The 23,579-nt window shown below is 34.6% G+C and overlaps 2 protein-coding genes across 2 annotated transcripts; both read left to right on the forward strand.

Moving 5' to 3' along the window:
• The first annotated feature begins 3,088 nt into the window (after positions 1 to 3,088).
• Positions 3,089 to 5,877, forward strand: LOC142238606 (uncharacterized). The gene is made up of 4 exons (XM_075310299.1): positions 3,089 to 3,276; positions 5,151 to 5,248; positions 5,317 to 5,458; positions 5,515 to 5,877. Exons 1-4 carry the CDS (start codon positions 3,153 to 3,155, stop codon positions 5,604 to 5,606), a joined length of 456 nt encoding a protein of 151 aa, XP_075166414.1. The 5' UTR covers positions 3,089 to 3,152; the 3' UTR covers positions 5,607 to 5,877.
• Positions 5,878 to 7,977: 2,100 nt separating this feature from the next.
• LOC142240065 (uncharacterized) lies at positions 7,978 to 20,095 on the forward strand. Its single transcript, XM_075311785.1, has 6 exons — positions 7,978 to 7,992; positions 15,010 to 15,230; positions 19,123 to 19,274; positions 19,350 to 19,438; positions 19,509 to 19,671; positions 19,797 to 20,095. The coding sequence occupies exons 1-6, from the start codon at positions 7,978 to 7,980 to the stop codon at positions 19,931 to 19,933; spliced, it is 777 nt and encodes a 258-aa protein (XP_075167900.1). The 3' UTR covers positions 19,934 to 20,095.
• Positions 20,096 to 23,579: the final 3,484 nt, after the last annotated feature.

Genomic DNA, 23,579 nt, shown 5'->3' on the forward strand with positions numbered 1-23,579 from the left:
TATTTAAATTTTCTAGGTAGATTCGAAAAAAGCAAACCAAATAAATAAATAAAAAAAAACTTTTAATGATAAGAAACTATTATTCTCAGTGGTCAGTTGTGTGGAATAGTGAGATGAACATAAGTGAGCTCTCAAAGGGTATTGCAATAAATTGAGATTTCAAATTAAAAAAAAATGCGTCATCCCATTGCTGATAAGTGTCCGATTGTTATTGATTTTCAATCGTTTGCCAGTAAAATGGACTTGAAAACTAAAACAACTATAGAGTACAATGTTTAACCAGATGTAGGGTGAAAGACACATCCAACATGAAAGTGATGGATGTATAAAAAGATAGCCATTCCGTTTGTAATACATAGAATTATCGATTTCCGTACATAGAAATATAAAGTACATATAGTTTGGATCAGGGAAAAATACTAAGGCAATCTAACAATACTTGTCTGTACACAGAAAAAAATATCACAAAAAAATTTCCAATTAAAATTTTAATTTGTTTTTTTTTATACCCTCCACCATAGGATGTGGGGTATATTAACTTTGTCATTCCGTTTGTAACAAATCGAAATATTGCTCTAAGACCCCATAAAGTATATATATTCTTGGTCGTGGCGAAATTCTGAGTCGATCCGAGCATGTCCGTCCGTCCGTCTGTTGAAATCACTCTAACTTCCGAACGAAACAAGCTATCGACTTGAAACTTTGCACAAGTAGTTGTTATTGATGTAGGTCAGATGGTATTGCAAATGGGCCATATCGGTCCACTTTTACGTATAACCTCCATATAAACGGACCCTCAAATTTGGCTTGCGAATCCTCTAAGACAATCAACTTTCATCCGATCCGGCTGAAATTTGGTACATGGTGTTAGTATATGGTCTCTAACAACCATGCAAAAATTGGTCCACATCGGTCCATAATTATATATAGCCCCCATATAAACCGATCCCCCGATTTGGCTTGCGGAGCCTCTAAGAGAAGCAAATTTCATCCGATCCGGCTGAAATTTGGTACATGGTTTTAATATATGGTCTCTAATGACTATGCAAAAATTGGTCCACATCGGTCCATAATTATTTATAGCCCCCATATAAACCGATCACCAGATTTGACCTCCGGAGCCTCTTGGAAGACCAAAATTCATCTGATTCAGTTGAAATTTGGTACGTGGTGTTAATATATGGCCTCAAACACCCATGCAAAAATTGGTCGAAATCGGTCCATAATTATATATAGGCCCTATATAAACCGATCCCCAGATTTGACCTCCGGATCCTCTTGTAAGAGTAAAATTCGTCCGATTCGGTTGAAATTTGGTACCTGAAGTTAGTAAAGGGTGATACGGTCAAAATTTGGTCAAGGGAAAACGCGTGTAAATCGGTGAAATCGTTTATTTAAAAAATCAAATTAAATTTCTTTTTCAAGTTCAATTAGTATAAAATTCAGGAAAAATATTCAGTTAGGCTTTCGCTTTTCCAAATCCGAATTGCCGGGCCTCACGCTTGACACCTGCCATCAGATTTTGTACAGCCACCTTGTCCACCTTCTTCGCCGCAGAAAGCCAGTTTGCCTTGAACTGCTGCTCGTCCTTAGCAGTTTTTTGGTCTTCTTTAGGTTCCGCTTGACAATAGCCCAGTATTTCTCAATTGGGCGGAGCTCTGGCGTGTTGGGAGGGTTCTTGTCCTTGGGAACCACCTGCACGTTGTTGGCGGCGTACCACACCATGGCCTTTTTACCGTAATGGCAAGATGCCAAATCCGGCCAAAACAGTACGGAACAACCGTGTTTCTTCAGGAAAGGCAGCAGACGTTTATTCAAACCCTCTTTCACGTAAATTTCTTGGTTGACAGTCCCGGAAGCTATGAAAATGCTGCTTTTCAAGTCACAGGTAGAGATGGCTTGCCAAACCAGATATTTCTTTGTGAACTTTGACAGTTTTATATGCTTGAAAATATCTGCTACCTTTCCCCTTCCTTTTGCCGTATAAAACTCCTGTCCTGTGGAAGCTGCTTGTAGTCGGCTTTGACGTAGGTTTCGTCGTCCATTACCACGCAGTCAAACTTCGTCAGCATCGTCGTGTACAGCCTCCGGGATCGCGCTTTGGCCGTCGTATTGTGTTTATCATCGCGATTTGGAGTCATTACCTTCTTGTAAGTCGATAGTCCGGCTCGTTTTTTGGCTCGATGCACGGTTGTAGACGATACACCCAGCTTATTTGCGGCATCTCGGAGAGAGAGGTTAGGGTTTCGCTTGAAACTACCGGCAACTCTCTTTGTCGTCTCAGCGGCTTCCGGTTTTCGATTTCCCCCCGATCCAGACTTCCTGGCTGTCGACAAACGTTCCCCAAACACTTTAATTACATTTGTAACGGTTGATTTGGCAACTTTTAGCGATTTTGCCAGCTTTGCGTGCGAGTAGCTCGGATTTTCGCGATGCGCGAGCAAAGTTTTGATACGCTGCTCTTCTTGCTTGGACGGCATTTTGACAACTGAAGAGTGAATTCCAAAATCAAAATAAGAGCAACATTCTACACACACACACACAAAATTGAAAGAAATACGTCAAGTTTATATTGACCAAATTTTGACCGTATCACCCTTTATGATCGCATTTGTTGAAATCGGGCGATACACATATATATGTGAGCTGTATCTGAATTGAATCCGATTTTTTCTAAATTCGTCCTTATGCCAAAAAAACACCCTGTACAAAATTTAATCTAAATCGGTTAATAATTGCGATCAAAATCCTGCGAACAACAAATATATGGACAGACGGACGGACGGAGATCAAGGGCTGGATTGACTCAGAAGGAGGATGCTGTCCTAACATATCTGTCAAAAATACTCTAATCTTCAAAAAAATTAGAGTATTATAAAAAAAATCCAAACAAAATAATTGTAAAAGTAAATATTCGCGTTTTTACATTTCCCCAATAAAAAGTGCAGTTGAGTTTTGAAAAAAAAAAACGAAAACATCTCTCTCATGGAAATTTTAACAAACAATTGCTTTATCCATGTGAGACTATACAATTGATTAATTTGTTTTTATCGCTTAAGCTTTTTACGGCACATAGCACATCCCTCTGACTAATCAGTTCGAAGCCAAGCTTTATATACTAACGTTGTGCAGTTTTTTGGATAGTCGGAAAAATGGCCGCAAAAGAAATTTTCCGTTTGGGTTATATTATTGGGACTGTGTCGGCAATAACAAGTTTACTGCTAACAATAGCACAATTAATTAAAATTAATTATTTTTCATCGACATTCTATATATGTAAGTAAATTAAAATTATACACGCACACACAAACACATTTGATAACAATGACTCAAACTTATGGAATGTGGACATCGAGGTTTCAATATGATTTTTATACCCTCCACCATAGGATGGGGGGTAACACATCGAAATATTGCTCTAAGACCCCATAAAGTATATATTCTCTGTCGTGGTGAAATTCTGAGTAGATCTGAGAATGTTAGTCCGTCCGTCCGTCCGTCTGTTGAAATCACGCTAACTTCCGAACGAAACAAGCTATCGACTTGAAACTTGGCACAAGTAGTTGTTATTGATGTAGGTCGGATGGTATTGAAACTGGGCCATATCGGTCCACTTTTACGTATAGCCCCCATATAAACGGACCCCCAAATTTGGTTTGCAGGCCCTCTAAGAGGAGCAAATTTCATCCGATCCGGCTGAAATTTGGTGCAAGGTGTTAGCATATGATCTCTAACAACCATGCGAAAATTGGTCCACATCGGTCCATAATTATATATAGCCCCCATATAAACCGATCCCCCGATTTGGCTTTCGGAACCTCTAAGAGAAGCAAATTTCATCCCATCCGGCTGAAATTTGGTACATGGTTTTAGTATATGGTCTTTATCAACCATGCAAAAATTGGTCCACATCGGTCCATAATTATATATAGCCCCCATATAAACCGATCCCCAGATTTGGCTTGCGAAGCCTCTAAGAGAAGAAACTTTCATCCGATCCGGCTGAAATTTGGTACATGGTGTTAGTATATGGTCTCGGTTTTGCCTCAAAATAGGCCTCAGTTTCGGCGATCACCTCTTCATTTCAGCCAAATTTTTTCCCTGCGAGCATCCTTTTGAGGTCTGAGAACAAGAAAATGTCGCTGGGGGCCAGATCTGGAGAATACGGTGGGTGGGGTAGCAATTCGAAGTCCAATTCATGAATTTTTGCCATCGTTCTCAATGACTTGTGGAACAACACTTTTTTCTTTTTCATATGGGGCGGTTTTGCCGCGATTTCGACCTTCAAACGCTCCAATAACGCCATATAATAGTCACTGTTGATGGTTTTTCCCTTCTCAAGATAATCGATAATTATTATATTATAATTATTCCATGCGCATCCCAAAAAACAGAGGCCATTACTTTGCCAGCGGACTTCTGAGTCTTTCCACGCTTCGGAGACGGTTCACCGGTCGCTGTCCACTCAGCCGACTGTCGATTGGACTCAGGAGTGTAGTGATGGAGCCATCATATATCGACGGAATTGTCATTGTCATATATCGACGGAAAATCTCGGGTGTATTACGTGTTAATAGCTGCAAACACCGCTCAGAATCATCAACACGTTGTTGTTTTTGGTCAAATGTGAGCTCGCGCTGCACCCATTTTGCACAGAGCTTCCGCATATCCAAATATTGATGAATGATATGACCAACACGTTCCTTTGATATCTTTAAGGCCTCTGCTATCTCGATCAACTTCAGTTTACGGTCATTCAAAATCATTTTGTGGATTTTTTTGATGTTCTCCGTCCTCCGTGCTCATTTCACCACGCTTGAATTTTGCATACCAATCAATTATTGTTGATTTCCCTGGGGCAGAGTCTGGAAACTCATTATCAAGCCAAGTTTTTGCTCCCACCGAATTTTTCCCCTTCAGAAAACAGTATTTTATCAAAACACGAAATTCTTTTTTTTTTCCATTTTTTTTACATTTTCATAAAAGACGCTCTATCTCACAAACTAATTGACTTACAGACGTCAAATTTTGACACGACTAACACTATATAAAAATAATATGCATTTAATACTAGCAATGCCATCTATGTGTCAGACGGGGGACTTATCAGCCAACCTGTTAACTATCTACTCCTTATTGTTTGATTCCAGATAATGACAATAAAATTCCCATAGAAATTATGGTTCTATTGATTTTTGCTGTTACAATTGTTCTGACATCTTTTCTAATGATTGCTGGTATAGCAAAGGTAATTATATATGGGACAAATAAAAAATTAATGTTAATTTAATTCTAATTTAATTCCTTTTTTCATAGAAATCTAAATATTTCCTATTGCCTTGGCTTATAACAATTATCGTGCTCTCGGTTATTATTGACGTATTTTATATGTACCAAATTTTGTGGAGAAATTCAGAACAAAATATGGAACATTATGCTGTATACACGGCGCTTATAGGTAAAAGTAATTAATTGAACTTCATTTATTTTTTTATTTATTTTGTGTCTCTTTAGGAATAGAAGTCATTGCAATATATCCTATTGTACGCTTATTACGTGTGTTTGGACATACGAGATCTGACAAAGAAATTTGTTACATACGATAATGTTTAAAGAACATGTTGAAGATATTTGTGAATATAAATATGATGGTTTTATATTGTTAAAGAAATCTTCACATCCACATCACAAAAATCACTTCACAGGAAAATTTACAGAAGATTTCTGAATTGAAGTAATATATATTATTTTTTATATTTACGTGTAATTTTACTTAATTTAAATAACATTAGTTTTCGAATAATATTGTTAGAGGTTCCACTATTATGTCACAATAATGAGTTAATTTAATAAAATTTAAATAGTTGAATATTTTAATTTTCGTGTACAAACGATTGACTTTGTGCTTTTGTTAGAGAGCATATACACGCAGAGAAGGAATATGATCACCTCAACCATGTTTCAAGAGCAAAATGTTTTTTTTGAGCAAAATGTTGTTTTGGATGGTGACCATGTAACATGCTTATGGCAAAAATGTTCTTTTCTCGCCAAAAATAATATGTTTGCCGAAATCAGACACATAATCTTCAAGAAAATAACATGGTTGCGACAAACATGTTACATGGTCACATTCAAAAATAACATTTTGCTCTTGAAACATGGTTGAGGTGATCATATTCCTTCTCTGTGTGTACTAAAATCACATACCCCATTTCAAACGGATGAGTAGACCAAATCAGGGGATCGGTTTATACACTCAAAAAAAAGTTTACTTGGATCCAAAGATGTTGACATTCCCTTAAGAATTTTGGTATTGATTCCGATCCAAAGATGCGGTTTCTTTAAAATAAAGAAATTTTTTGGCGACCTATCTGGCTTTAAATCTAGGACCAATAAAATTAAAATTAGGATACAGATCTCATTTATCAAATTTACATTCCCTTACATTTTTATTAATAAACGTGCTCACGAACAAACAAATCCCAGTTTAAAAATCCAAATTATAACGGATAGTTCTAAGTAAAAAATGTTTTCTTAATTCCAAACCACTTTAAACCAAAGACGCTACATCCTCAAAATAAGTCTTAGCCTATATTTGAAGCGTTTTTATCTTAAATCTAAAGTTTCAATATTTAAGTTAATTTAAGCACAATTTTTTTAAATCAAAAATGTGTTTCTTTACTTTAAGGAAAATTAGCCTTAGTTTAAAGACATGCGACTTTAACGGAGGGACGCAACTTTACAAAATTTGTGTCCTAAATTTAATGAAAAAAATTTTAAAGCAAAGATTATAAACTTTATTTTAAATAAAATTTCCTTATTTTAAAGAAATTTGTCCTTAATATTTTGTATATTTCGCATACTAAAATTTAGGTAATCTTATCTTTAATCTTTAATATCACGTAAATATTTTTTCAGTATATAAAGGCTATAAGTTGTTGCGGGCATATACCAACATCACGTACCAATTTTCAAACGGATCGGATGAATTTTGCTCTTTCAAGAATCTGCGGGAATCAAATTAGGGCATCGGCTTATATCGAACTATACGTAATTATGAACAGATATGGTCCAATTTGGTCATGATTGTTGGATGGCATATACTGACATCACATATCAAAATTTTAATCGGATCGTATGAAATTTGCTCCTCCAAGACGCTCCGAAAGTCAAATATGTGGATCGGTTTATAATTATTGACCATTATTATTTTACATTATCATTACACAGAAAAAAATATCACCAAAATATTTCCAATTAAAAAGTTGATACAATTGATACAATTAACAATTAACTTTGTAATCTAACTCGGAAGACTATGTCAATAAAAAAGTGATTTTTTTTTAATTTTTAAGGCCGGTATGCACCTCTAGCGAAATTTTCGGTAGTAAAAATTTATTCAAGTCTACAACAAAAAACAGGACTGTGTACACAAATTTTAAACCAGCTAATCGCTTTTAAAAATTGTTAATATATGTTCCAAATATTCCTCAAATAAATTGTTTATTATTTACAGACCTTTTAAAACTTTTACGCACACAATGATTGTAATAAATTAAATGTTTGCTGCCAAAATATGCTTTTGACAACCCTGTTATTTTCATTAGAGGTGCGTACCAGCTTACGAAATTGAACGCTACCGAAAATTTCGTTAGCATAAATAGCAATGCATTTCTTATGGGAATGAAATTTTTCGCTAGAGGTGCATACCGGCCTTTAACTAAAAATTTCTTTCAAACAATAATTTTTCAAACTAAACACACCCATTTTCATGAAGCTCCGTTAGACTTTAACTCCCAGTTAACAGAAAGTAAAATCGAAATATACTCGTATTCTCTGTGGTTAACTTCAACTGAAAATTTTTTTGTAGTTAAGATCCCAACTGGCATATGGAATATATAGGCAAGATGAGAGAAATGCCCATAGTACGGTTTAAAAGTTCGTTAGCTAACGTAGCACTAACGGAGCTTCCTGAAAATGGGAATAAGTCAGGTAAGAATGTAATTGAAAATAGTTACGTTTTTAGTGAAAAAATTAATTGAGTATTGCAATCAACATCTGTAGGTACACTCTATTACTATTCAGCAAAAAAAGCGTCGCCAAAAATGTACTGAAAATGTTCTTTTTGGATCCGGAAGTGATGCAAAATTGACGCAGAAGCGATGAATTTAACATGGGCTTGTCATAGGACGGAAGTCCTCCATTTCAACATCCGTTGCACTGAATTAGCATCACTTCTTTAGGTGTGATCCGAATTCAATGTTTTGGATGTAAATCAAAAAATTCTGTGATATTTTGTCAAATAAATTGTTTTTAAAATTTTTAATAATTTTTAATGGATTCTAACGCTTGTCTGAAACGTTTGACCTCAAATATTTTCAAAAATTCACAATTTTTTCAGATTGGATTTAGAATTTTTGTCAATAAAATTTAAATGATGTGCACCATTTTATGAATTCTTACTCTGTTTTTAACCTATTTGAAACAAAATATATTAAAATTACCCATTAAAAGTATGAAAAAAGCACCTTATAAAAAAATTGAATGAAAAAGAACTTCCTTGGTAGTTAAAAGAAAGAACATCATTGGGAGTGCATCCTCTGGAAGTGCTTTTAAAGTTGTGAATTTGGAAGAACTTCCAAATTTTTTTGCTGGGTATTTTTACTTGTTTTCGAAATTACTATCAACTCAGTACACATAGTTTTATATATTTAATTTTTTTAGTTTTGTTCAAATACATTTTTTTCCATTCAAGAATTGACTTTGTAATCACACAGAAATAAACGGAATTTCTATAAAATATAAAATAAGTCTTTCATTGGGAGAGACTACAATTTGGCGATCCTGCCCAATTGAACCTGCATTAATTTTGAAATACAGTCGAGCTATAAAGGCAAGATAATAGAAGGAAAAACTAAGCGAGAGCATCTAACAAAATAACAGCAATTGAATTCCAACAATACAATCTTGATTTAGACAATAGAATTGGATGTATTACAAATCGGGGAGAAGTTTCTGGTGCACGCTTTGAGACAACGTATCAAAAAAAAGATTGGATTTCTTGAAGTCTGGCATCAATTATCCAAATACTAATTTTATGTGAAGATATTCATCTCACCTCATTCCTCTCATCAATCCTCACCATTCGGAAATTTATTGAAATTTGCTATGAAATCAATCAATTTTTTAAAGTCCAATTAAAACTATGATTGATACTATCATTCTCGTGATTGAAGACATTTCAATTAAAAAAATTATTGGATCAATTAATTTCGTGATTGAATCAGAACAAATTTTTTTGTGTGTAGGGGGCATATATTAATATCACATATCAAATTTCAGCCGGATGTGTATATATATATATATATATATATATATATATATATATATATATATATATATATATATATATATATATATATATATATATATATATATATATATATATATATATATATATATATATATATATATATATATTTGTCCTCCGGAGCCTGAAATTTGCAACGTGGTGTTAACATAGTATATGGCCGCTAATAACCATGCCAAAATTGGTCCATATCGATGTATAGTTATATATAGCCGATCCCCAATCACACAAAAATTGGTCCAAATCGGTTCATAACAGGTTGGCTGATAAGTCCCCGATCTAACAAAGAAAAACACATTTTTTTTGTCAAAATTCGTTTTTATTATTCAACATAGTTCCGTTCAAGAGCGATACAACGATTATAACGACCTTTCAATTTTTTGATACCATTTTGGTAGTACTCCTTCAGTTTTGCCTCAAAATATACCTCAGTTTCGGCGATCACCTCTTCATCGCAGCCAAATTTTTTCCCTGCGAGCTTCCTTTGGAGGTCTGAGAACAAGAAAAAATCGCTGGGGGCCAGATCTGGCAAATACGATGGGTGGGGAAGCAATTCGAAGACCAATTCATGAATTTTTGCCATCGTTCTCAATGACTTGTGGCACGGTGCGTTGTCTTGGTGTGTTGTTCTTCATATGGAGCCGTTTTGCCGCGATTTCGACCTTCAACCGCTCAAATAACGCCATATAATAGTCACTGTTGATGGTTTTTCCCTTCTCAAGATAATCGATAAAAATTATTCCATGCGCATCCCAAAAAACAGATGCCATTACTTTGCCAGCGGGGTTTTGAGTCTTTCCACGCTTCGGAGACGGTTCACCGGTCGCTGTCCACTCAGCCGACTGTCGATTGGACTCAGGAGTGTAGTGATGGAGCCATGTTTCAGCCATTGTCACATATCGACGGAAAAACTCGGGTGTATTACGAGTTAACAGCTGCAAACACCGCTCAGAATCATCAACACGTTCTTGTTTTTGGTCAAATGTTAGCTCGCGCGGCACCCATTTTGCACAAAGCCTCCGCATATCCAAATATTGATGAATGATATGACCAACACGTTCCTTTGATATCTTTAAGGCCTCTGCTATCTCGATCAACTTCATTTTACGGTCATTCAAAATCATTTTGTGGATTTTTTTGATGTTTTCGTCGGTAACCACCTCTTTCAGGCGTCCACTGCGTTCACCGTCCTCCGTGCTCATTTCACCACGCTTGAATTTTGCATACCAATCAATTATTGTTGATTTCCCTGGGACAGAGTCCGAAAACTCATTATCAAGCCAAGTTTTTGCTTCCACCGTATTTTTTCCCTTCAGAAAACAGTATTTTATCAAAACACGAAATTCCTTTTTTTCCATTTTTTTTTTCACAATAACAAAAGTAGCTTCACAAAAGACGTTCTATCTCACAAACTAATTGACTTACAGACGTCAAATTTTGACACGAATCATTTGAAAGTTGGTACTATATAAAAATAACATGCATTTAATACTAGCAACGTCATCTATGTGTCAGACCGGGGACTTATCAGCCAACCTGTTAATCATGGTTGCCACTCGAGCCAAAAATAATCTACCAAAATTTTATTTTTATAGAAAATTTTGTCAAAATGTTATTGCTATAGAAAATTTTGTCAAAATTTTGCTTCTATAGAAAATGTTGTCAAAATTTTAATTTGTCAAAATTGTATTTCTATAGAAACTTTAAACTTAATTATATACGTATTTAATCGGTCTTTTTTAGTTTAATATATACCAATTAATTCGATAGTAATTCGATTGTGGATGAATTTATGTTAAACTGAATTTATGTTAAACGTTGCATCGATTGTCCCTTTTTTTGTTAAAGAAAAATTTTTAGCCTCAAAAGAAAACTTCGTTTGTATAAAATTTCTTTCATAAAAAAAGAAAACTCTTTTTAGCAGAAATATATTTTTTTTTGGCGTGATAAAAATTTTAAATTTTCGAATATATTTAAAAAAAAAATCTAACACAAGAAAAACGTTTTCCAAACGTTTTTATACCCTCCACCATAGGATGGGGGTATATTAACTTTGTCATTCCGTTTGTAACACATCGAAATATTGCTCTAAGACCCCATAAAGTATATATATTCTGGGTCGTGGTGAAATTCTGGGTCGATCTGAGCATGTCCGTCCGTCCGTCTCTAAGAGAAGCAAATTTCATCCGATGCGGCTGAATTATATATAGCCCGGTCCATAATTATATATAGCCCCCATATAAACCGATCCCCCGATTTGGCTTTCAGACTCTCTAAGAGAAGCAAATTTCATCCGATGCGGCTGAATTATATATAGCCCGGTCCATAGTTATATATAGCCCCCATATAAACCGATCCCCCGATTTGGCTTTCGGAGCCTCTAAGAGAAAGAGATTTCATCCGATCCGGCTGAAATTTGGTACATGGTGTTCGTATATGGTCTCTAACAACCATGCAAAAATTGGTCCACATCGGTCCATAATTATATATAGCCCCCATATAAACCGATTCCCCGATTTGGCTTTCGGAGCCTCTAAGAGAAACAAATTTCACCCGATCCGGCTGAAATTTGGTACATGGTGTTCGTATATCGTCTCTAACAACTATGCAAAAATTGGTCCACATCGGTCCGTAATTATATATAGCCCCCATATAAACCGATCCCCCGATTTGGCTTTCGGAGCCTCTAAGAGAAACAAATTTCATCCGATCCGGCTGAAATTTGGTACATGGTGTTCGTATATGGTCTCTAACAACCATGCAAAAATTGGTCCACATCGGTCCATAATTATATATAGACCCCATATAAACCGATCCCCCGATTTGGCTTTCGGAGCCTCTAAGAGAAACAAATTTCACCCGATCCGGCTGAAATTTGGTACATGGTGTTGGTATATGGTCTCTAATAACCATGCAAAAATTGGTCCACATCGGTCCATAATTATATATAGCCCCCATATAAACCGATCCCCAGATTTGGCTTGCGGAGCCTCTAAGAGAAGCAAATTTCATCCGATCCGGCTGAAATTTGGTACATGGTGTTAGTATATGATCTCTACCAACCATGCAAAAATTGGTCCACATCGGTCCATAATTATATATAGCCCCCATATAAACCGATCCCCCGATTTGGCTTTCGGAGCCTCTAAGAGAAACAAATTTCACCCGATCCGGCTGAAATTTGGTACATGGTGTTGGTATATGGTCTCTAATAACCATGCAAAAATTGGTCCACATCGGTCCATAATTATATATAGCCCCCATATAAACCGATCCCCAGATTTGGCTTGCGGAGCCTCTAAGAGAAGCAAATTTCATCCGATCCGGCTGAAATTTGGTACATGGTGTTAGTATATGATCTCTACCAACCATGCAAAAATTGGTCCACATCGGTCCATAATTATATATAGCCCCCATATAAACCGATCCCCAGATTAGTCCTCCGGAGCCTCGTGGAAGACCAAAATTCAACCGATTCGGTTGAAATTTGGTATGTGGTGTTAATATATGGCCTCAAACACCCATGCGAAAATTGGTCGAAATCGGTCAATAATTATATATAGCCCCCATATAAACCGATCCACAGATTTGACCTCCGGAGCCCCTTGGAAGAGCAAAATTCATCCGATTCGGTTGAAATTTGGTACGTGAATTTAGTAAATGACCATGCCAAAGTGGTCCATATCAGCCCAAAATCATATATAGCCCCCATATAAACCGATCCCGAGATTTGGTTTAGGAGCCACTTGGAGGAGCCGTTGACAACCATGCCTAACTAGGTCCATATCGGTCTATAGTTATATATAGCCCTCAGATAAATCGATCCCCATTCAATAATTGTATATAGCCCCCATATAAGCGACCCCCATATTTCAATTCTTGTACCAATTGTACCGTGCAAAAGTCCATATTGATTCGTAATTATTTGTAGACTTACCTACACATACCTTTTTTGTCTAATATATACCACGTAAGGACTAACTCAAAATTTAGAAAACGATTTAAGATACCACAACCCAAGTAATTCGATTGTGGATAACAGTCTTTTGTAGAAGTTTCTACGCAATCCATGGAGGAGAATACATAAGATTCGGCCGCACTTGTGAATAAATTATACATAATTTCGTCAAGTATTTGACCAGTGTGACCATACCCTAACATTTAACGAAAACGAACTCACAGAAGATACAGTATGTCAAGAAAGTCTTTTGATATTGCCAAATATTTCAAATTCTAGAAATAATTGAAATATTAAATATTTTATTAAATTTTTAATTCTGTGTACGTATGTATACTTTGCAAAATACATAATAAAATATTTTTTTAAAATTTCATTATATTTAATTTTGGAACAAAACATAATTTTTATCCCATTGTCAAAACACTTTCTTGACAAACTGTATGTCTACACGCAAAAAAATAATTCTTTCCTCCCAAACGAAATTTTAGACAAACAAAGTTCGTTTCTCATTTGCTTTTCGTTGCAAGGAAGTGTATTTGGAAGAAAAGTATATACTTTTTGTGATAAACGTTTATTCTTTTCCAGGATGTAAAAACAATTTCATAAAGACTAGCTCAAAAAAAAAACATTATTTTCTTGCTAATTGCATTGTCCCTCACATCTTTCTCACATCCACGAGGATTTTTAGTTCTTAACACCTTTTCCTGTAATACCAACAATGTAGAAGAAATTATACGATTTTATAAATTTTTAAATTTTTTTTTACCTTTCGCCTGGACGGAGAATCGAACCGCGGACCATGCACATTGTAAGCCAACACACTAACCACTGAGCTATGTACCTGTTATGGTCATCAATAGATAAATATCCATATAAGTTATATTTATATAGCATAGCTTGCGGCGCCCACGAACCGAATAAACAAAGTTTATTTAACAGAAACAAACATTTAGTTTGGCACCGTGGAGCAGTGGTAGCTACGTCCGACTCTCATGCCAAGGGTCGTGGGTTCGATCCCTGCTTCGGACAAAGTTTTTTTTTTTTTTGCTTTTGTTTTTTTTTTACATATATTCCAGATATATTCGGAAGATTCCGAAAAAATGTTCAACATTACATTGTAGTATATTAAATTTTGAACTGTAAAATGTGTCTTATTAAAGACCTAAAGTCAGAAAAGAACAGTGTTTGATATAAACGAAATGGACTGTGTTGTTATTTCAAAAATAACTTTTTTTATTGAAAAAATAAAAATTTTGTAACAAACGAATTTTTTTGGTGATAAAAGTTTAAAATTTTCGAAGCAATTCAAAAAACTCTAACAAAAGAAAAACGTTTTCGGTACACGTTTTGCAAACGTTTTTTTTCTTTGCGTGTATGTATTCAAATAACCCGCAGTTGTCTCTATAGTTTTTTGATTTGGAACCACTGCATAATGATAGGCAACTGAATCTGATTTCTACCTATAGGGATTGTAAATCGAAATCTTCATAATGATGTCCAAAAATAAAGATCTTTCTCTCTCTCTCTCTCTCTCTAGATCTCATCTTTCCAATAATAATGCAACGTGTTTATGCATACAAACAGACACACATATTTACCATACATTTATGAATTCATTTAATTATTATATGTAAAATTGCTGAGAATCTTTGCAAACCAAATACATACGCAACTACAGGTATGTGTAAACAAAATTTTGCAAATAACAGAACTTGCAAGCGATGCACAAATCAATCGTGGCAATAGTTTGAAACGGTCTTTACACGGGCATTCACTGGTGAGGCGGACAAATAATTCACAAAATATTGTCGCAATCCCCTCTAATTCTGGACCAAATAGGCGGAAATTAATTGCATCCACACCCTCCACCCTTGTTGAATTCCATAGAGAATCGAATCTGTAAGCAACGCCAATAACAACAATATCGATTTGTGATTAATCTCAAGACGAATACGCCTATTGTAGAGCGAAACGTGATACAGAGAGAAAAACGTGATTTTGATATACAGGGGTTAGATACTGTGGAAAGAAAATGTCAAATTCTTTACGAACTTCGAGATAACCATGGCCATGCCAAGCATACGATGCGTTTTGTTTTGACTTCGTTATTGTCTCAAAGCAAAGTCTACTGACGCACCGTGGAATGATATGACAAAAATACTGGTAAAAAGTCCGTCATTTGCGAATAAATGACATATTTGTGATAATACGAATTTTTGGAAGTTTTCCACAATTAGACCCTATTAGTTTAAAAACTAATATGCAAAATGTAAAAGCAAAAACGCCATGAAATTTCAACCATCCGGAACGAAGTTTTAGACAAACAAAAATCCCCTGTGTAAAATATTTTTTAAGAACAAAAAAACCAGAATTTATGACAAGCGTTGCAATGATTGTCTCTTTTTTGTTAATGAAAAATTTTTAGCCTCAAAAGAAAGCTTCGTTTGTATAAAATTTCTTTCATCAAAACGGAAAACTCTTCTTTCAGTGTATATGGCAAGCAAAGATTTGCCAACGGCATTCAAAAATAGTTTTATCACCTTTACTTTGGAATTTTGCTACTCGCCAAAAAAATTATTCTTTCCTCTCAAAAGAAATTTTAGAAAAACAAAGATAGTTTCTCATTTGCTTTTCGCTGGAAGGAAGTTTATTTTGAAGAAAAGTATATAATTGTTGTGGTAAACGTTTATTCTTTTCCAGGATGTGAAAACAATTTCATAAAGACTAACTCGAAAAAACAATCTTTTGTGGCTAATTGCATTTTCCCTCAAATCTTTCTCACTTCCATGAGGTGTTTTCATTCTTGGCACCTTTTTCTGTAATATAAACAATGTAGAAGAAATTATTCGATTTTATAAATTTTTTAAATTTTACCTTTCGCCTGGACGGAGAATCGAACCGCGGACCATGCAATTTGTAACACTATTACTACTATTGTCATCAATAGACAATTATCGTTATAAGTTTTATTTATATAGCATAGTTTGCGGCGCCCACGAGCCGATTAAACAAATTTTATTTAACGGAAACATACATTCAGTTGGGCACCGTGGAGCAATGGTTAGTACGTCCGCCTTGCATACCAAAGGTGGTGGGTTCGATCCCTGCTTCGACTGAACACCAAAACGTTTTTTTTTTTTTTTTTTGTTTACATATATTGCAGATATGTTCGGAAGATTCCGAAAAGATGTTCAACATTAACAACATTCGGACATTTTTGCATTTTAAGTACCATTTGCGAAATGCATCATTCAAAAAAAGCAAAAATGAACTAAAAATAAAGAAAAAATCTTACAACTGACTCATTGTCTGTGTAGAAAGAGAAGGTAGAAGAATGTAATAACATACGCACATAAAGATAAAGAGATATCATATGGAGCCTTTTTGAGGATTGTAAAATAGACGTGGGAGAAGGGATGTATGATTCGTGCACACAAAAAAAATTTTTTCTGATTCAATCACGAAATTAATTGATCCAATGAATTTTTTAATTGAAATGTCTTTAATCACGAAAATGATAGTATCAATCACTGTTTTATTTGGACATTAAGAAAATACTTGATTATAAAATTAATTGATTTCATTTGCAAAATTCAATTAATTTTTTAATTGATTCAATTAAAAATTTAATTGATTTTGATTACAAAACTCAATTAAGTTTTTCATTAAAAACGTACCAAGTTTCATATACTTTTTTAACTGTCTTAGTGTTTTTAGTTTGATTTAATAAGTTTGATTAAAAATAATTTTTTAATTAAAAATAAAAAAAAATCCGTCACTTTTTTAAGTGATTTAGTTTTCCGAGCTTGATTAAAAAGTTTGGGTATTGATTCCAAGTTAAATAAGAGGATAATTGAACTACGGGTACTTTGTACTTGGAAACAAATTTGACTTTTTTGTTTTTTTTTTTCTAAGCTTTTTTCTTCATGTGCTATTAGAGTTCTTGAAAAATGTGTCAACAACAACTTAAATTTTCAAATTTAGACTCGACTTTCAATTAAAAATTTCTTCAAAATAAAATGTTGAAAACATTTCCTATTTTTAAACGTTGTTTTGCTTGTCGATACAAAAAGTCAAGTTAAAACACAATTTCATTAATTTTGAAGAATTTTCCTGAATTAATAAAGCCAAGTTAACCAACAAATTTTTTTTCATGTTAAGGTCCCGCTTTTTAAGCCGAAACCTTTTATTAGATAAATGCGTCTTCTATGCTAAGCAAAATTCGCATTCGTATTTTAAGGACATGAAATCTTTGGCCTCACGAAAACACTTTTTTCAGTACACTAAAAAAAAAAAACAAGTATATACGGCCGTAAGTTCGGCCAGGCCGAATCTTATGTACCCTCCACCATGGATTGCGTAGAAACTTCTACAAAAGACTGTCATCCATAATCGAATTACTTTGTTTGTGTTATCTTAAAACTTCTTAACATCGTTTTCTAAACTGTGAGTTAGTCCATTCGGTATATATTAGACAAAAAAGGTATGGTAGGTAAGTCTACAAATAATTACGAATCGATATGGACTTTTGCACGGTACGTAGAGAGCCAGAATTGAAATGTGGGGGTCGCTTATTTTGGGGGCTAAATATATACAATTATGAACTTGATATGGACCAATTTTTGTGTGATTGGGGATCGATTTATCTGAGGGCTATATATAACTATAGACCGATATGGACCTAGTTAGGCATGGTTGTTAACGGCCATATAGTAGCACAATGTACCAAATTTCAACTGACTCGGATGAAATTTCCTCCTCCACGTGGCTCCAAAACCAAATCTCGGGATCGGTTTATATAGGGCTATATATGATTATGGACTGATATGGACCACTTTTGGCATGGTTGTTAAATATCATATACTAACATCACGTACCAAATTTCAAACGAATCGAATGAATTTTGCTCCTCCAAGGGGCTCCGGAGGTCAAATCTGGGGATCGGTTTATATGGGGGCTATATATAATTATGGACCGATGTGGACCAATTTTTGCATGGTTGTTAGAGACCATATACTAACACCATGTACAAAATTTCAGCCGGATCGGATGAAATTTGCTTCTCTTAAAGGATCGGCAAGCCAAATTTGGGGGTCCGTTTATATGGGGGCTATACGTAAAAGTGGACCGATATGGCCCATTTGCAATACCATGCGACTTACATCAATAACAACTACTTGTGCCAAGTTTCAAGTCGATAGCTTTCGTTCGAAAGTTAGCGTGATTTCAACAGACGGCGGACGGACGGACATGCTCAGATCGACTCAGAATTTCACCACGACCCAGAATATATATAGTTTATGGGATCTTAGAGCAATATTTCGATGTGTTACAAACGGAATGACAAAGTTAATATACTCCTATCCTATGGTGGAGTGTATAAAAAATTTAAACCACAAATGCAAAGATCAAAATCAAAGATTCGTGTCCTAAACTTAAAGAAGGAATTTTTGTTTTTATCAAAGATTATAAATTTTCATTTAATTAAAATTTCTTCATTTTTCCTTAATAATGAGTAAATTGCATGACCTAGGGTAGGTTAAGTTAGGTTAGGTGGCGGCCCGATGTATCAGGCTAAGACTATTCAGTCCATTGTGGTACCATTTTGAGGTTTCATAATTTTTCATATTATGTGAATATTTTTTTTTTCAGTGTAGACACAGATATTTTGTTCAAAAAGTACAAAGGGCAATTAGTTAAGTTCAGGGCATAATTTTGGAAAATAGTACTTTAATATTGTATTATTATTATTTATTTATTTTTTAAATTATTTCTATTAAATACATTTTAGAATCTTGGTTACAGTCAAAATGAAAGGCTGCTGCAGTTTACCCACCTTGGCCATAATTATTGGAGTATTACAAGGACTTTGCCATTTAGCGGTTGGTGTTGTTAGTATCGATACCATAGTTAAATTTTCTACTTTTGCCAATGATTTAGCAAGTAAGTATTTTTTTCTGGTATTTGTTATTATTACTATTTGTTAAATCCATATTAATATTTCATACTTAATTCTAGAAACCGTTACAATAGAAAATAGTGTCGTATTGGCTTTCTCTTTATTGGCCTCGGTGTTTTGTGTTACCATGATAGTGGGTGTTGCAAAGGTGAGATTTGTTTTACTACCTCTCTCTCTCACACTCTCGTCATCTTTGAAATAACCTATTGTAATTCCAGAAACGTTACTTACTAATTTTACCCTACCTTTTGATTGGTATACTTGGAATGGTTTTATATGCATCCATGCAGTTGATTATTATGTCCGTAGTTCTCTCAGCAATGGAAGAATTGCCAATTTTTGCTATTTTAGTAGTCGTAGCAAAAATTGCTTTGGGCGTTGGTGAGTTAAAAAAATGAAAACAATCCATTTAATTTTATACTACAATTGCGGATAAGTTTTTATGGTACATTTTACGGTACGTTTTTTTACTGATATTTTTCGAATTTTCCTTTGTCCAATTTCAGGCTTACAAACCCTTCTCTTGTATCCCAGTTATACGTTATATAAAGAATGGCGTAGCGATGCCCTCTCGGAAATAAGTGGACTACAAAATTTCTATGCTACAAATCCCATCTACTTTAACATAGGTACAGAAAAATAAATGTATATTTGAAGGGGACAGGAGCCTTCTTCATAGCTCTCTTGAGGCAAAAACTTTGATTATGAAGTATTTTTTACCTGAACATTTTTTTAAAAGACTATTATTAATTACATACTTGTATATATGTACAATGACAAATAAATATATGATTTAATTCAATAATTGTTAATATATTTTAAGAAGCTGGCATACGTGCCTTGCATACCAAAGGTCATGGACTAAATCCTATATTTCTTATACCTCGTTCACATTACACTTCCAAAATCCACTTTACCCACATTTCCAATGTCATTTGCCTTATAAAAAAGGGATTTCAAATCTACTTTTATTTATTTTATAATTTTATTCTTATAATTTTATTTAAATTAAATTAAATTTTAATTTTAATTTTAATTTTAATTGAAAATAACACAAACGAAATTGAAAAAAAACCTTTCTCTGGTCCATGATAAAGGGTGATACGGTCAAAATTTGGTCAATATAAACTTGACGTATTTCTTTTGCATTTAAAAAACCTGAACACGCCTCATTTTGAAGGTGTGTGTGTGTGTGGAATGTTGCTCCTATTTTGATTTTGGAATTCACTCTTCAGTTGTCAAAATGCCGTCCAAGCAAGAAGAGCAGCGTATCAAAATTTTGCTCGCGCATCGCGAAAATCCGAGCTACTCGCACGCAAAGCTGGCAAATCGCTAAAAGTTGCCAAATCAACCGTTACAAATGTAATTAAAGTGTTTGGGGAACGTTTGTCGACAGCCAGGAAGTCTGGATCGGGGGGAAATCGAAAACCGGAAGCCGCTGAGACGACAAAGAGAGTTGCCGGTAGTTTCAATCGAAACCCTAACCTCTCTCTCCGAGATGCCGCAAATAAGCTGGGTGTATCGTCTACAACCGTGCATCGAGCCAAAAACGAGCCGGACTATCGACTTACAAGAAGGTAGTGACTCCAAATCGCGATGATAAACAAAATACGACGGCCACAGCGCGATCCCGGAGGCTGTACACGACGATGCTGACGAAGTTTGACTGCGTGGTAATGGACGACGAAACCTACGTCAAAGCCGACTACAAGCAGCTTCCGGGACAGGAGTTTTATACGGCAAAGGAAGGGGAAAGGTAGCAGATATTTTCAAGCACATAAAACTCTCAAAGTTCGCAAGCCATCTGTACCTGTGGCAACATTTTCATAGCTTCCGGGACTGTCAACCAAGAAATTTACGTGAAAGAGTGTTTGAATAAACGTTTGCTGCCTTTCCTGAAGAAACACGGTTGTTCCGTACTGTTTTGGCCGGATTTGGCATCTTGCCATTACGGTAAAAAGGCCATGGAGTGGTACGCCGCCAACAACGTGCAGGTGGTTCCCAAGGACAAGAACCCTTCCAACACGCCAGAGTTCCGCCCAATTGAGAAATACTGGGCTATTGTCAAGCGGAACCTAAAGAAGACCAAAAAACTGCTAAGGACGAACAGCAGTTCAAGGCAAACTTGCTTTCTGCGGCGAAGAAGGTGGACAAGGTGGCTGTACAAAATCTGATGGCAGGTGTCAAGCGTGAGGCCCGGCAATTCGGATTTGGAAAAGCGAAAGCCTAACTGAATATTTTTCCTGAATTTTTTACTAATTGAACTTGAAAAAGAAATTTAATTTGATTTTTTAAATAAACGATTTCACCGATTTACACGCGTTTTCCCTTGACCAAATTTTGACCGTATCACCCTTTAGTCTGAGTAGAAATTTTTTGGGTTTTTTAATCTAATAAAAAGTTGTAAACGTCATATACATGTAAAAACGTAAAAAATGCAGTAAATGTTAAAAATACTTACGGGATCTTTAGATTTGATTTCAAAAACTATTTTTAATATCCTAAGTCGTGAAAACGTATTTTAGATTTTTGTATACCCACCAACATAGAATAGTGATGGGGTAAAGCCCGATCACCCGATTTGATTTCTTGAGTGTGTATATATCCGAATTTTTATCTGATTTGCCTGAAATTCAAAATATAAAGGTTTTTTGGGTTCATAAACAAGTGTGCCGAAGATGGTGTTTGCTTGATAGAGTATCTGTGATCAAATCCACCTGAAATTCTATATATTTTCAAGTAACGCGCACTCAAAAAAAAGTGAACTCTCTATTTCACTAAAGCCAATTCAACTTTATTTTAGTTCATGGAATTATTATGTTTGGAGAAAGTTTCCTCTACTCTAATAATTTTTTGTGTACGTTAGTTAAATTAACTAAAACCGAGGACAAAAATATACTCAAATGAAGCATAAAGATGAACTAAATTCGTATCTTCCACAAAATAGTTCAAAATTTCTTTCAATTTGTAAATTTTACCAAACATGCGTCCATTATGAACTTCGTACGTCACTAAAGACATTCTTGCAATTTTGAACTCCAAGTTTTTCCTTCAAACTACAAAATTTTCTTTAACAAATGAAAAAACTTAGTTATGTCTAATAAATTTTCTTGAATTTGTCGAAAAATATTTACTTATTTTTATGACATCGGCGTGATGCCAACGTTTGTAATACTATTTAGTTAAAATTTTCTACAAATATTCAAAAATTTCTAAAATTAACCAAAAGTTTTCTTCCTGGTGGCTTCACTGTTTTTTCAGTGCAACGAAGAGTTTTAAAAGAAAACAATTTTGTTATTTGATTCTTGGTGGTGGGTATTTAATATTCGGCCCGGCCGAGCTTACGTTCGTATTTACTTGTTTTATAATAATAATATTTTAAAATATTTACTTAAAAGCAATTTGCATAGTTTGCCGGCATAAAATCGTTTGAATGCAACGCGTTTTCAAATAGCTGAAACTGTGAACATTATTGTGGTAACAATCGGATTTAGGTACAATGTTTGGACATGCAAAATACCAACCACGCAGATTTAAATTTATTAATAAACCCGATTTTAATACGGTTATGTGAAATCTGGACTGAAACTGGCAGTAGTACGCCTATATTTTCTTACTATTTTTTTATAAGAGTCTAAACATGCTTGTTTAGACTTTTTTCTAAGAAATTAATTTTAATTGAATTTAAAAAGAATTGAAATTATTTTGTAACTGAAATACAGTTTGAAATCTACTGAAATTGTAAACAAAATACCAAATAGAACTAATGTTTGTATTGACAGGAATGTCATTTATGTTTCGAATCTTCAGATTGTCCTAAAAGTAAAATTAATAGAAAGTCGATAGGTCTGTGAAGCTGCAAAAAAGATACATTCTGACACTTTTATATACGCCGCAACCCAGACTACTAGGTGAGGACTAATTATCGCATAATAAAATAACGATTGGAAATCTGGCCCACTTGTGTCTTTATTCAATAAAGGAAAGTCATCTTCAAATAAAGTAAGACGTAAATGGTTCTAAAACTGTCCGTATTTACTTGTTTTATAATAATAATATTTTGAAATATTTACTTAAAAGCAATTTGCATAGTTTTCTGGCATAAAATCGTTTGAATGCAACGCATTTTCAAATTGCTGAAACTGTGAAAATTGTTGTGGTAACAACAAACTCATTATCAAGCCAAGTTTTTGCTTCCACCGTATTTTTCCCTTCAGAAAACAGTATTTTATCAAAACATGAAATTCTTTTTTTCCATTTTTTTTCACAATAACAAAAGTTGCTTCACA

Source organism: Haematobia irritans, chromosome 5, assembly GCF_050003625.1.
Source record: "Haematobia irritans isolate KBUSLIRL chromosome 5, ASM5000362v1, whole genome shotgun sequence".
NCBI classification, from domain to species: domain Eukaryota; kingdom Metazoa; phylum Arthropoda; class Insecta; order Diptera; family Muscidae; genus Haematobia; species Haematobia irritans.

What these genes read in the sequence shown, in the direction of transcription:
- LOC142238606 (XM_075310299.1), top strand. Translation starts at nt 3,153, where the DNA reads ATGGCCGCAAAAGAAATTTTCCGTTTGGGTTATATTATTGGGACTGTG. An exon ending in TTCATCGACATTCTATATAT is followed by an intron (nt 3,277 to 5,150) that starts GTAAGTAAATTA and finishes GTTTGATTCCAG; the next exon opens with ATAATGACAATAAAATTCCC. An exon ending in TGTATACACGGCGCTTATAG is followed by an intron (nt 5,459 to 5,514) that starts GTAAAAGTAATT and finishes GTGTCTCTTTAG; the next exon opens with GAATAGAAGTCATTGCAATA.
- LOC142240065 (XM_075311785.1), top strand. An exon ending in TTTTGCCAATGATTTAGCAA is followed by an intron (nt 19,275 to 19,349) that starts GTAAGTATTTTT and finishes ACTTAATTCTAG; the next exon opens with AAACCGTTACAATAGAAAAT. An exon ending in AAAAATTGCTTTGGGCGTTG is followed by an intron (nt 19,672 to 19,796) that starts GTGAGTTAAAAA and finishes GTCCAATTTCAG; the next exon opens with GCTTACAAACCCTTCTCTTG.